Raw genomic sequence first — 16,208 nt, forward strand, 5'->3', positions numbered from 1 at the left:
TCACACTATGTCATAGACATACAGTACTGCATTCCATTGTGTTTGCTCAAGTGGAACATAATAGTTGCCAGAACTGAATTATGTCTTGAATTTTTTACCATTTCATTCCATTTTTTCAATCCAGCTGCTTCTTAAAATTTCCATGTAGGTCTTGGAGGAGTGTGGACTAAAAAAGGTTCCAAACACATTCAATCAGCTAAAGTCTTTCAACAGGAACAACTCTCAGCACATATACAGTACAATATATTTATTTCTGCACTGATCTATGTATATATCTGCTGCAAAACTACATGTATAGCATGTATTTGAACCAGCTGTAAAAAGAATTTGCATGTTGCTCATTGCATAATATAATTAGCTTATTTAAAGAGAATTTTTAACAGACATTGATTGTTTTACTCAGTACTCAGAACAAGATCTTTAGCTTGTATTGACAAGTATGTCAAGTGTCAATGGGATACATTTTAACTTCTAACTTATTTATGTTTCAATAAGAAAAATCAAGACTTAAACCAGCACCACAGACAAATTGTAAGTTAGAAAATTAGATAATAATCTTTATTATAACTGATATACATTTATTGGCATTTAAAACCAGTAGGAAAACAATCATGTTTGATTAACCTTTGTGCAAACAGCAATAAATTAAAGCAACAAAATCAATTATTCATTCACTTCCTAAAAAAAACACCTTTTTCTTTTTTTTTTTCAAAGTAATAAAGCAGACATGAAGTTAAAAAAAATGTAGAGTTCATAAAACAATAAATAAGGCTTGTTATAAACTATGAAGCTTATCATTTGTAATAACATTTGTTTGCAACAGCTGTGCAGTGCTCTTATCAGAGAAAAAACAAGCAGCTGTGTGCCACTGTGTTTTTGTCGATGGCAAACCATTGTGCTATCAAATTTCAAATACCTGGAGCAACTTCACTTAAAATACCACAAAGTTGATTTTTTGATTTCTGTGTATGCATATAAAGCATAATTGTATTCCAGTGTGTTTCTAAACTATAGCATAACTAAAAATATAAAACGAGAACCCTGTAGTAGTCCACCCACATTCCAGTAACTGAACAGCCAAAATGAAATAAAGAAAATATTTCACCAATGCCAGGAACATTGAAAAACACACCCCCCCTAAGTGGATCACTGACCCCAAGTGCTACTAAAAATATACTCCTTCATCATGAAATGTCATTTCAAACTGTGCAAAAGAAAAGCACCCTTCAATGCCAGACATCATTTGTCATCAATTCAAGAGTTTTCTTGTTTTTTTTAGTACCTTTAACTATAGGACACAAAATTAGCTGGGAAGATCCCAACCTGGCCTCTTAGCTCTCCTTCCCACCAGTCGTACTGCCGGTTTTGGTGAAAACAGTGATGCGATCTCCTGGAATAAAGCTCAGATCTCCAGGCTGCTGGCTGGTGAACGGATGAAGGGCTGTGACCACTAAAGCGCCACCTGATGCTTGATCTACAACACATTAGAAAGGAGAGATCACCGTTTGGTTGAAAACACTTCCGTTATTGGAGCAATTTTGAAAGCGTAATTCCAACCACAAATCAGTGTAAAGGTAATTTAAAGATCAGTAACATACAGTAACTCTTATTCCTCATTACTAAAGACAATAAAGCATTTAGTAAAACATGTTCATAAGTTGATTTTAAAAAGATATAAATAAATACATGAATAAAATACTAAAAAAAGAAAAAAAAGGATTTTTTTGTTGTTGTTATTGCAGCATTTTTTAGTTACAAATCAGTGTGAATGTCATATACAGTAAAGCATAATAATATACAGAATGATTCCCAAATGCTTATTCCACTGAGGGTTATTATTGTTAATTAAGGCCCTGTTTACACTAGTGTGTTTTCATTTTAAAACGCATAACTTTTATTGCGGTTAAAACTAAAACTTAAACTGAAATTAAGACCATAAAAACTCATTTTCATTACTTGACATAAAAAAGTTATATTCCAGTAAGTTGTCAAAGCAACATTTCTTATTTTTATTTAGTTTAACTTGTACTAAAATAACACAAAAAACAACAACAAAAAAATTAATAAAAAACTACACAGCATATATAAAACTAAAATTACAAATTACAAAAACACATAAAATCACTAAAACTTTAAATATTAAAAATTTATACAAATAAAATAGTATCTCAGAGATATACACTGATGATACATTATTAAAATCAAAAAAAAATTAAAAAAAACATTTATGAATTTATTATTAAATTAATTTAATAAATTAATTTAAAATTAGATTAAATTAAATTAAAAAAACATGTAGTGTGCATTTGCTTTTGCACTTCTTTACTGCAGAAAATTATTTGATTTATTTTTAAATGATCCTGAATGGTATTTCAGCACTGCTTTGGAACAATATAAAAAAGAGCCATATGCATTTAATTATGATCCTTAACTGATTATCCTTATTTGTAAGGTAGTTTGTTAAATAATTACATGTAAATGTATAAATGTTGCACATACAGTGACATTAGCAATGAATAAATATGTATGGCATTGAAAACGTGCCTACTGTATATAAAGTTGTAATACCAAACTGTCAACACTAGAGAGCAGCATGTGTACTCTTAAAACAGATAAGCCCACTTTGGCTCAGTTAACTGGCACTCTTCCTCAAACACACACTGTGTTGTACTTCCAACACCACAAAACTTTCCAGCTCGTACACTAATAGATGGTGGTGCGCAACACAGTATTAACGTCTGCAGATAGGACCTGTCAGCCAGGGGCAAAACCCTTTTCTTTATCCGTCTATCAACATGTTAAGATATAAACAACTGTGCAATCATTTCTGCTGTCAGGTTATCAAACAGCAAATGTAAACCTTCAATTACTGAAACTCTTGGCTATGTGTTTTAACACATCGAGCAGGAATAAATGCACTTTGTTCGTGGAACTTAAAGATTTAGAGTAAGCGGTTTTATTCATTCATTTAGAGGTCTTAAATAGGTTAAATAGGTCACAAAAATGTAAGACAGCCAGTGAAAATTTGATTTGTGACCTGGCCTACAAATAGTGCAGAGTTTGAAAGCAACTACGTGTATGTTTTTATCTTGAAATATCAGTTTTCAAATTCATTCTGATGAACCAACTTTTAATAAGAGGAATGGCTTCTGTTTCTTTCCCGTGCAGGGTTACCAGGTCTGCAAAACAAAACCAGCCCAACTGCAGGGAGCTTGATTGACAGGCAATCTGACCAATCATTATGTCGAATCTGCATTTTGTCCGACAAACAAATCAGACAGGGGAGTAGGGCCCTGTCCAAAATGGCACACGTCATGTGCACTTGTGGTCTTGTGATTTGGAACAGGGCCTGAATTAACTTCTGAAGTATTGACATCTTTCCGCTGTTGAAATAAAATACCTTTTCATGTTCATTCATGTTTATTTCTTGTTTTAATATGAAAAGATTATCAGTTCATGTGCCACTTGAACTGGGGCGTTACAAGCAATCTGTCACGACACATTAAAGAGCCACAAAATGGCATTTATTGTTTGAATTTCTTTAAAAAAAAAATGACAATATGATGTGGTGTGAGAGCAGCATGGCTTGTCGGACATAGCAACAGTAACGAAATGGGGCAGGTCTTTGCAAAGGGTCAATTGCTATACAAAACTTCTCCTCTGGTGTTCTGTGGTGGCAAAGGAGAGATCGCTTTAACCCGCAGCAACAGTGTAAAAGTGGCCCAATTTGGCAGTAAAACAGTGGACTTGGCAACCCTTTTCTGGAAGCTCTGTATGTAAATTTGGTGGGCTGGTACAAAATTCTGCAGATGCCTTACCACAGCAACAAATGCATGTGAAAAGCTATCTATATTGTAATTTTTAATCAAAATGTCATGACCTAATCTTCTGGTTATGTCTATCGGACTTCCCCAGTTATTCATCCGCATAAACACCATCCCTTTTTTTTTTTTTTATTTTTTTTTTTTTTTTTTTACAATCAACTGCAAGCTTGCATTCAGATCTACCTCCATCCAACAACTGATGGACAAAAAGTTCCTAAATTAAAAAAATTTCTTTTCCATACAGTTTCACCGTTTGACACAACATATATTTAAAACGGATTTTGAATTCCAGACTTCCAATGTGGTTTCAGACCGTTTCATTCATGTATCAACATAAGCAGAATGACATTCAACATGCATTGAGCTGGCTGAATGATAAGACCTGCTTTGCTGTGAAAATGAGGGGAAACGGGTGCCGAGGAGTGAAGACATACAAGACAGGAGCAGGGAATCAGACAGAGGTGGAATGTGGTTTCACACTGTTGGCACCTGCTGTGAAATCTCCTGACTCCAAATAAACCTCAGGCGTTGCCAAAAGCTTCAGTCAAGCCGTTTTTCACACTAAATGCTTTTGACTTGTATCCTAAAATAACTGCATCCATTCAACATAATGTTCATTCCCGCTACCACAAGTGCAAGATATGACAAGCCGGGCGCAAGACAGCAATACAATCCAGAGAGTTTCTTCAGATCTGGAAGGGTTGTGTATTTTGGCAGAGTGGTGACATCTGAGCTATGCGTTTTTTTGTCTTGCACACGCAATATCTGAAAAAGTGACAGCTCATGACAGGAAGGAGGGCCTGCCATTTCTCCTCTCCACTGCTATAAATCTCAGATTGGAGGGTTAGCTAAGCCCTATCAGGTATACGGTGACCAAATCCAATTGATGTAACCATAGATAATTGCTGGCACCCGGTTATGGTGGAAGGCAAAAAAAAAAAAAAAAAAAAAAACGATTAACAGCTGACAAACTGGATTCACTTTTAATTCTGAAGGAAAAGTTAAAGCGGGATGTATCAGAGAAACCTGTACAACAGCTGCTCAGCGTGCCATTACACTTAACAAATCAAAACCTCATAAAACAGTTTCCCTTTATAGACAAAGGAGTCTTTAGAAATCAGGGTGGCTCTCTAACCACCTTTTCCTAAGGCCAGGGATCCATCTAAATGACTGTATTATTTACGGCTATAATGATCTTCAGGGGAAGGAGTGTTAATGAAACAGTGAGGAGTGAGAGTTTTCCAGGTCTCATTTTTCACAAATGATATCATGATAATTGGGGGAGAAAGAAATGTCTGCCAGTAAAATAACAAGCGATGTGAACACACACCCAGGGACTTTTTTCCAGCTTTAACAAAACAGATGAGTATCTCTTTGACTCATCATCGAAAGACTGTAGTTAGGTTTATCATGATGGAGTCTTTCTAGTACCACAACTGCAACTTCTATGAATGTGGATGGAACACTTATCAAGAAAAATAATTCCCTCCAAATCATTTCATTAAAAGCATTTCCCCCCCATGTTAAAATCCAAATCTATCCAAGGTTAATAGGATAGTTCACCCAAATGTCTTTCCAAACCTGTAGGCCTATTCATTTTTCTCTTCTGTGAAAGTCAATACAATGAAAGTCAATGGGGTCCAAAACAACATTAGATCTCACTGACTTGCATTGTATGAACATTTTATTTTTAAATATCTTTTGTGCTCCACAAAAGAAATCTTAACAAACCTGAGTGAATTTCTATCTTCTGTAGAACACAAAAGATGATATGAGAGGGAGTAAATGATAACGGAAATTTTTAGCTTAATTATCCCTTAAGCATGCAGACACAATTTTAAAGTTGTGAAGCAATGTAAAGTATTTGAGAAACATGTTTAAAAACTATCGAAAACCACTTTTTTTTTTTGAATTCCATTTGTTGACAGTTCAGTTCAAGATTTATTCTTTGAAGAAGTTTAAACACTGTGTCTCTGAGGCGTATTCAAAACATCCCAACCGGCCGACAACAGCAACATTGGGTCAACCAATAGCAGGAGTTTAGGGTGGGGATATCTGTTTGTTCAACCAATGGCAGAGAGCGAAAATGTTTGGGGAAACCTTTTTAAAAACAACCAACAAAATTCAGGCTGGTTTACACAGAACGTTTTTATGCTAAACGGTTGACCTTTGCGCTTGTGTGTATTTTGCATTGTCTCGCAGATGAGTCAGCATTATTAAGACATGACACTCGAGTTAAAATAAGTTCAACATCTTGAGATCTCACGTTTTCTCCCAATTACTGCCCATCTCTCATGTTTTTCAAAGCAAAATCACATTCTGTATGAACGGCCCCTTAATTTATAGTAAAATTCCCTCTTACTCTCTGTACAGTATTTGCACTGGTCTATATGGTTTGCTGTGCCAATATAAGTTAGTAAAATAAAAAGAGAGACATCTGTTGTCCTGATTTTGATGAAGTCATCCAATGTTGTGCTTTGACATACAACAGACTTACCTGTCTACTTACCCTGAATTAAGCAATGACAACTGGCTGTTGAAAGACATGTCTAGTAGTTGGCTAACAGTATCTAGTCCCTGTACAATTCACTTGGCTCTCTTACATACGATTCTCCTCTGGCCAAAAAATTGCTGTTGGCTGATAGTTTGGTGTCTTATGCAGTTGACAGTCAAAGCTCGACATATCATTTAGGTTGCCAGGCACTTGTTGATTTCGAATGACTGTTATTAACTAGTTGAATATTAACATGTAATTTGACAAAATCCGGTAATTAAGCATCACACAGTGGAATTGGAAACCTATTCCCATCTGAAGGAGACGCAAACAATGAAACCTTGTCTACGGCAGTCTCTAACTGTCTGAATCATGCTGAGGCACGTGCACATTTTAATCAATTAACTTCGTTTACACATCTGAATCAACAGAGATAAAAATAACGAACAAATGCACCATAATAGCACCTAAATTAATTAAAGCGTAAACACAGGAAATGAGGGATATCAGCTAATCATTCTAATAACACATGCTTCAGGCTGCAGTTTAAGCGAGAGAAGAGGAGATAATAATTAAAATACACATATTAATTTAGTTTTCAATCTAAATTTAGTGAGTCGACTTGTGTGCACTTTGACAAGGAATTACTGTTTAAATTAATGTATAAGTATCAATCATTTATGCAATTAAAAAAAGGCAAATGTACAGCCAACTTTTTAGTGGCGAAGGCGAAATGTTTGACTTGGCATCCATGCATTCAAGAACGCCTTTACCTGGAACAACAAACCCCACGTCATTTATCTACAATCACAGAACGTGTCTTTAGTTTATGTTAGCCTTAGCACGCTTGATCGCCCTCTCTCATAGCGTCATTCGCTCACACTGAATGAACGGCAGTTGCGCAAGCCAGAGACACCAGAAGCAAACACAACCTCTCAACATGCAACGTTCTGCAACTCATGTTTTTCTTTTGGGGTTTCTTTCTAACCATGAAGAACCCAAGTAGACACCTGATACCTACTTGGACTGAATGAAGTCAATGAAGCTGAATATTCAACGCCACAACTAAAGATTTAAAACACTAGGCAACATATCAACATTTAGACTATTTTAAAGATGTTTTTATGGTCAAGAAGTACCCAAAACCAGCCAACAGACTAGCCTAACAAGGCTGGAAGGCCAGTTAAGACCAACTCTGGCTGGTTTAAGTTTATTTTTTCCAAGAGGATTATGGGCAGGTTCTATTAACTGTTCAGAGACAAGTTACTGGTGCATTGCATCTAGCTGTTCTTTTAAGACTTCAGCATTTAATTCCTTTCAGTTATCCTGTATAAGCAGAACCCACTATAATCTCCGTCAAGTGTTGAGTGCTGTTGTTGGCTGCCCTGAACATGAAGTCACTGTGTAATGTTATTATTATAATGTTTTCATGATCAATCATCGCTGTCATTTGCACTAAAGATGGGCACAAATACCCTTATGCTCTTTAATTGGGAATAAAATGTACTATTAGCCATAAAATAGCCTTAAGGACTTGTGGTGATCCAAGAGTTCACCTCATCAAAGTTTTTCCTATTTAGTGGACAGGGAGGTTGCCAAATGTTTTGATGCTTTGTTTTATATCTGACAAAATCCACCAGTTCCGAATCAATTCAAAAACACACACACATCATCTAATAGCAAGTGGCCTTTCAAATCTCTACCCTCAAGGATGATAATGTCATCTCGCTGTGGGAAAGAATGTGTTTGCTGCATAGCTGACTTGTGACATGGCAAAGAGCATCGAGGACCATCCGGAGTATAGGAAGATGGGAAAACGGCCAGTCTCCAGTTCATGGCTTCTTTCGAATTCTTTCCAGCCAAACAGAGTGGCTTTTCTCGAAACAGGGCAGACAAAGCCACTCCATAGCGTGTTTTTATCTAATCCCTATAATTCAACTTTAAACATGGGTCTTTAGGAACCTAATGAAAATAAATGAGACTGTTAGTGGAGCTGAATTGATGACAACACAAATCATCCTCCAAAGGCTGAGCTGATTAATGAAAGGATCTCACACAGCACTGGGTGTTTCTTCTCGTGCATTTCTGCGATTTAATTAGCCGTCTCTAATCTAGCTGTTTTAATCCACTTTATAATTTATCAGTGTCAACTGAAATGCATGACCACATTGTAATCTTTATTCTCAAAGGTATTTCTTGTTGTTTTAAAAAGTGTCTGATTAACCTCATCATATACAGAAGGAATAGACCCTTTTGTTCGGATATTCTGCTTGATAATATGCTTGAACACGCAGGGTGAGATACAAAATATACAGTAAATTCCTCTTCTGTTATGTTATTACCATAGGCGCAGGTGCAAAGTGTCTTTAAAAATACAGCATAATTCCACTTAAGGAGGGAAAAACATACTTAAAGACTTCTCATGGTTTTATTAGCTGTGTGCAAAGCTTGTGTTAACAGAAACACACAAAACATTTTGCTCTTGACAGAAACTTTTGAATGCTGTTTTCTTAGGGATTAGACATATTACTAAAAAATAATAAAATAAAATAAAATAAGAATCTCACCTGAGCTTTCCATATCCCAGTTGTTGGATACAGAGCTGGTTTCACATTTGCAGAAGCTGCAAAAATATTACATTCATCAACACAAGCATAAATAAGTCACAATGTCAGAAGCAAAGATATAGAAACTTCCCTCCAATATTACAACAGCACAAGTTCAGTCAGTCATTTCTACTCTGAAAGACGAATGATGTGAGGATTTGAGAGGTCACTCGGGGTCTTACCCTTTGCCTTGGGTGTGTAGAAGGAGGCAGCTCTCTGTGGGAGGCCGTGGTCTAGCTGGTACTGAACTCATCTGTGAAAACAAAGACACCCGAATATACATCAACAGGCTTGTCTCTCACTCACTGAACTTCATAAACAGAGACTGGCACTGATGCCATAAAATCAATCAGTTTAAGTCTTTGAAAGAACAATTCAACTTTTTTATGTAAGCTCAGTTTGACCATAAAATATTAATTTGTATTAAGTAAATAAGCAACTAAATATGCATTGAATTTATAATAGTGTCATATCGTGGCATACACATACATAACTCTGAGGTCTCAAAACATTACATGCACTGTAACTATTCATTTTACTCGTTATTATGATAGGGAATCCCTTGAGTTGCTTTGACCTGATTTCATGGGACCAATCTTTTTTTTCCACATAACCCCAATGACCAAAATATACCACCCAAACTATGAGTTGCCAAGTAAAAAGCCTATATTACTGTCATCTATTGTGTTTTATAGTAGTCTGATTTATAGTAGCCATCAAATGAAACACACAATTATCTTCTATTATGCTGAAAGACTTTGTCAACAGATTATACCTCTCCTGCTTTATTTACATGTAATTTATTCATTTCTTCATTCCAAACTACTTCATACTTTTGAAGAAAATACGTACTTTAATGTTTGCCTCTAGGGGGGTTTCTCTGTGCACTGTGTGTATCACAGACTCAAATGAACTATATTTTTGACTTAAATGAGTCAAAAGATTTGTTATTCTGACTGAGAGAAAAAAAAAGACCTGAGTATGTGGGAAACAGCATGACTTCAAATCCCATCAAGTATAGAGATTATAGAAATTTTGTTATTTTAATTTATAGTGATCTTGAAATGATTAATGATGTTGTCAGTCAAATTAATGTGACGTTTTAGCATTCAATGACAAATCACATGAGCATTTTAAACAGACCAAAAGAGTATCTGGACGGGTCAGGAATATTTATTTTGTTGCTAATCTGGTGATGCAAAAGAGTGGTGTAAATTTAATTTGGAAATGTTTTTATTAAATCCCTTGCTGTACCTTTGCCGTACCTGTTAATATTATTATTTAATGGACATGCACTAACATGAACTAACAATAAACAGTTGTATTTTAATGAACTAAGATGTATTGCAACATATGTATTGCTCATTGTTAGTTAATGGGACCTTACTGTATATTGCTACACAATTCTGAGTAAAAGTTGCTTGGTTTTATATATGTTTGCCCAACATGGGGCAGTAGTACATAGACAGTGACCTTGCTTGAGGCTTGCATGTGTTTGTTCTGCCAGTCGGTGGTGTATTTCTCAGTGTAGTCTTGCAAAATGGTGTACAAATCATATGCTTTAGGTGGGGGTTCCACATCTCCATTGAAAATAGCAGAAGCATGAATGTCTTGGCCATAAAACCTAATCAAAAGTAAAGCACACATAAGATACTGAAACTGTAACCCAATGGAAATGGAAACATCAGTGCCTGAGGCCTTTAATGCAGCATTTAAACTCTTTAACCTCTAACACTGCAGTGTGCTTACTTTCAGTTTGTATCTTTGCGTTCGATGAGGTAAGAACCGCCGAGAGACACTCCAGCATAAAGGCCACGAGATTTGCAGTACGAGTAGACAGCTGCTGTACTTTGGAATGCCACATCTGCCTCCAAATCCCTGTCATGGATGCTTATTCAGACTTGTATATGGAAGGAATAAACACTACAAGTCAAAGCTCATAGTGAAATCAATTGGAAAGATAAAACTATGCGCTATTTTCAGTGTAATAATAACTGGTATTTGTTGGGATTAGGAATAATCTAAATTATTTACAAATATTTTTGAAAAAAGTCTCTAAGGCTGCATTTATTTACATTTATTCATTTAGCAGACGCTTTTATCCAAAGCGACTTACAAATTGATTTATTTAATCAAAAACACAGTAAAAACAGTAATATCATTATTGAATTATTACAATTTAAAATAATAGCTTACTATTATATTTTCATATAGAATTTATTCCTGTGATGGCAAAGCTGTATTTTCAGATTTTCAGCAGAAATCTTTTGTGCGATTGTGATTTTTTTTTTTAATAGAACAGTAAGTTCAATATACAGTAAATGTCTTTATTGTTACTTTTGTTCTATTTAATGCATATTTGCCGAATAAAAGTATTTCATCAAAAAAGTTTTTTGTATTCCAAAAAAAAAAAAATAAAAAAAAAAATACTGACCCCACAAAAAATTACTGAGTGCATGTCATAATTTAGTGTTTCATTACCATTTTCATTTTCAAACATCCCTCACAAACTATGAAGGTCAGGCTCAAATGACAAAAACAGACTTTCTTTTCTAACAGGAAATGTCTCTTAAAGGATGTGCAGAGTAGTAGGTGCTACATACAGTCAAAAACAGCACAGACTGTGTGTAAATGTGGATTGACATAGTATGTAATGTATTAATGTAATTTTAAAATGGACAAGCTAGCTTAATTTCAATAAATTATGCTTACAGAAGAACAACTTTTCAGTTGTGAAAGTTACAGTATTTTATACCTTATTCCCTTTATACTCTACAGTATATGACCCCTTTAAACTGTTTACAAAATATCCAAGTTCCATTGTCCACTTAAGTAATAACTATATTCTTAAAGGAGACCTTGATTTTGATGTAAACATTGATTTTATTAGATGTGACATTTATATGAAATTATCCAAGTAGGTGGTAAGAAGGTTCTATTCCAAAAATAACTAATTTCAAAAGAGCACATACACCCTGCAGTCACTGCTGCCAAACCAAATCCAAACCCGATCTAATCCAAGCCAACAAATCAAACACATCCACATTAAGTGGAATCTTAAATCCTAGTTTTCAAAGCTACTGTAGTGCAGCAGGCAACCATTCAGCACCATATCGCTTGCAGCTCTATTCCGGCAAGATCCATAAACAACAATTAAAGCAGTGAGAATAAAAAAGGACTTTCCACACAAGCACAAACACAGCAGTATCCGTCAATAAAGAGTAAAATCACTGATTCACCTTAGGACAATGCAGCTGTCATTTAAACTAGCACTTCTGAATGGCTCCTAATGTACAGTATGGACACCTGTCATTATCTATAATTCTCACTGTATTTTCCGCACAGGCTCATGCTTGTCAAATTATGAATTACTGCGTTGTAGGTGAAAGCTGAAGCTGGCAGCTCACAACTGTATATATATATTTTTTTTGTATAAACATTTCATCCAAGAAAATGAGTCCCTTGTGAATGTGATCAAAATACAGATGCCTTTTATATTCTGTTGATTTTACATTTAACATTCAGAAAGAAGAAAAGGTTTTCCCTCATTGCTTTCCATAAATGCACCAAAACTGCAGTTCAGAAACATTAGACAGCTAATTTATACCCTCAGATAAAAACTGTCAAAGCTCTCCATCACCAATGTAAACACTTTAAAAACTTTCTCCAAACAAATGGACTTCAACAGTCGATTTACAAACCAATGTAATATAATAAAACTCACAAGAGCTCAAGGACTGCGCAAACCTTTTCTCATTCCTGTCCACATAGCCCTGGCAGCGCTTGCAGTAACATTAAAAAAATAAAAAAAAATAAAACAATCATAATATCAATTTCCGAACATAAATCAAACATTTCGCCCTGAAGCCATAACCTTTGATTTTAATCAAAAGTCAGCCAAGTGACGCAGATGCATCCAGATAAAAAAATAAAACACTACAGTAATAAAAGTGTCATTTCAAATTCCGACACTGATACTTAACAGTGGACATGTGGCTCAGTGGTAGAGCATTATATTTATTTATTATATTAGCAGCACAAAAGGTTGTGGGTTCAATTCCCAGGGAACACACATACTGATAAAAATATGTATAGCCTGAATGCACTAAGTCCTTTCGGATAAAAGCATCTGCTAAAATGCATAAATGTAAATGTAAATAATTCCCTTTCTTCTGCCCCCTGGCAAAAGAATGGGGTACTACACTTGTACAGTACAACTGTAAAATTGCTTGTTCTATTCCTCAACTGTAAGTCGATTTGGATAAAAGCATCTGCCAAATAAAAGAATGTAAATGGAACTTGCATACCTACCAAGAGGCCCAATAGCCACAGTGAAGTTTCCTCCAAGTGTAAGACCCCCCACTAAAACCAAAATAAACAACACATCTCATTCCATACCATAACAAAAAAAAAATCCCATGACATGAAAAAAAAAAACATAACACATTTCCTATGTATATTTAATATATATTTATTTTTATTTTTTTTCATTATATTACATTGAATTAATTTTGTATTATATTTAAATAATTTTCACAGGTAGCCTTAAATTAAATAAAATATTACATTTAATTAATATTAATATAAATATTATAATTTTAAAATACAAAAATTAAATCATAAAATAAAATTAAAAAATTATAACCTTTAATATTTAATTTAATGTTTTAAAGAGTGCAAATTAATATTTATTTCTGACCTTTAATATTTGCCTTTAATGTTTTAATCAACTGAAAACTTATAAAATATCCTTTAATTCTTAAAATATCACCAGAGGCTGTCATTTTAAAGAAAGTCTTAATTTAAGACTAAAATTTCTGACTGCTACTCTTCCTAAAGCTTTAATCAAACAGCAAACTCGAAATAACAAAGGTCTATAAAATATTACAAAAACAATAACTATTTTATTTTTTTGTTGCAGGGCCAGCTGAAGAACACAGAAAAGACGCAACGCGATGTGGCTCTTTTGCCTCAAGCTGCCCATTTTGGCTTTCTCAAGCCAACATCAAAGTTTGTTCACAAACTTTATCCTCTAGTTCACCCTGTTTCTTCACCTAAATATAAATAAAAACTAAATCACCATCATTATAATTAATTAATATAATCAAGTTATACAGTACCTTCAAACAGCCCAGCCCTAAAACACTCACACGTTTCACCAGATACTCAGAACTGCCTATTCTAGTCTCACAACTGACATTACTCTTTTTATGATTTTCTTTATTTACAAAATTATATCAGGGGTTTTTTAAGCACCAGAATATGTGATCTCACTAAACATCACTCTAACAAGCACCTGGCCAACTAATGTACATCTGTCACCATCAAAACATTAAAAAGTAGCACTATACTCTCAGCAATAGTTTTTATGCTTTTTAAATGCTGGATGGTGTCGTAAGATTTGGACCCATTTCAGACATGCTCTAGTTTTAATGCCTAAAGATAAAATCGATATTTCCTGCACTCCCTTGCTACTTATCAGGTGTGCTGCTACTAACTGAGAGACACAGACCGCAGAGCTAACCACTGCGCCTGAAGGCTACTCGAGAAATTAATCAAGACTGTCAAGATGCACAGGCGCTCGGTTCACAAATGACTCATCCAAGCTGCAACCCAAGGTCAGAAAACAAAGTGTAACTTTTGCCTGATGCTGACAAATGACTCGCTGGACACAAGCACAGTGAATTCTTGTGCCAGAGATAAGAGGATCCACTTTATGCAGTGAAAAGTGATGAAGCCAGCACTTGAGATACAAATAGCTCCAGACTAAAGGCTGGCCTCTAATTTAGGAAAACGGTCTTAATGAGTGGTTCATTATTGTCATGCTTTTACATAACACCACATAGGAAACTTACTATTAATGTGACTTTACTTAAAATCAAAAAGAAAATGTATAATTATTATAGGGAGGACCTGTTTATTAATAATTGATGGAGAAAGACCCCAAAAACTTTTTACAAGATGACGTCCATAAAGTGTGGGGACAGTTAATTATGTTTTTATAGTTTTATAGTTAAATTACACAAGGATTTATTATTGATTTGTTTTTAAATGTAAGAATATTAGCTTTCTTTGAAGTTAAAACATAAAAATCGAATTGACTGACAGCTCTAATAACATATATGTTTTATTAAGGAGATGATAGAACGAAAAAGAAATACAAAACAAGACAGCCAAGTCAGACAGGGCAAATATTTCAGTGTCTTGATGTTCTTGTCTATGCATGACTCAGACCATCTCGACAGAAAGAAAACATATCTTTTGCATTACACTGCATGTGAAGTAATTTACAAATTAAATCCGGATGAAGCACCTATATGTCTGCATACAGAGCCTAAACCTTAGGCATATAGCATAGTGTAGTCCGAAATGTTCATCTGATACATGAATAAACATGTTGCGTAATTGTTCTTGAACACTGATTCAGCAAAAAATACGTGAGACTGGAATAGTAAAATATATCTACTACCTTACCTAGGGTTACACCTATAAAACCTGTCAACACTTAATTTTAGAAGCCAAAAAATAATCAAAAAAAGAGAACTATCAAAGCACTATCAAACAAGAAGACAAGAGGAATTATAACAAAAAGAACTTCTCGTAATTAACCCAATATATACTTGGTATAGCATTAACTTATCTTAATAAACATCACACACACTATATATATATATATATATATATATATATATATATATATATATATATATATATATATATATATATATATTATATATATATATATATATATAAACTGTAATTTGGTATGTCCTACTGTAGAATTTGTTTAGATGTTTAAATACGCAGAAACAGACTGATAGCAACCTGTTAATGTAACTTGCCAAATTGCACTTCTTTTCAAGATTAAAATACATATAGCACACCTAAGACATAAGCCCATTTGTTCATTATTATAAGTATTACAGAAGTTTAAATCAAAGTATATGTTAATATAAATTAAGTACAGATATTAATCCCATATCAAAATAATGATTACACTACTCAAAAAAACTAAAGGCCTCCTCCAAACTTGTATTAGCTCTGCATAATGTAAAAATTCAATGAGTAAAAACAAGTAAACACTAACATACATAGTCAATGAAGCTCTAAATGACCTTTGAGGAGTGTTTTGTTTATTCAGTTTAGAATGTTGCTAAGGCAGCTGCCAGACATCAATTACTCCAAACCCATGAAACCTCCCTAATTACTCAAATTGGTCTATTTTGTTGTAATAGTTTTGGTTTAAACAGGAAGAAAAATTAGGATTGAACTTTTAAACATAGG

At 34.3% G+C, this 16,208-nt stretch overlaps 1 protein-coding gene across 1 annotated transcript; it reads right to left on the reverse strand.

Moving 5' to 3' along the window:
• Positions 1–546: 546 nt before the first annotated feature.
• Positions 547–13,278, reverse strand: sh3yl1 (SH3 and SYLF domain containing 1). Its single transcript, XM_042742483.1, has 4 exons — positions 13,236–13,278; positions 9,107–9,177; positions 8,886–8,941; positions 547–1,474 (listed from the first exon to the last, which is right to left on the reverse strand). Exons 2-4 carry the CDS (start codon positions 9,175–9,177, stop codon positions 1,332–1,334), a joined length of 270 nt encoding a protein of 89 aa, XP_042598417.1. The 5' UTR covers positions 13,236–13,278; the 3' UTR covers positions 547–1,331.
• Positions 13,279–16,208: the final 2,930 nt, after the last annotated feature.

This window comes from Cyprinus carpio, chromosome B17 (assembly GCF_018340385.1).
Source record: "Cyprinus carpio isolate SPL01 chromosome B17, ASM1834038v1, whole genome shotgun sequence".
NCBI classification, from domain to species: Eukaryota; Metazoa; Chordata; class Actinopteri; order Cypriniformes; family Cyprinidae; genus Cyprinus; species Cyprinus carpio.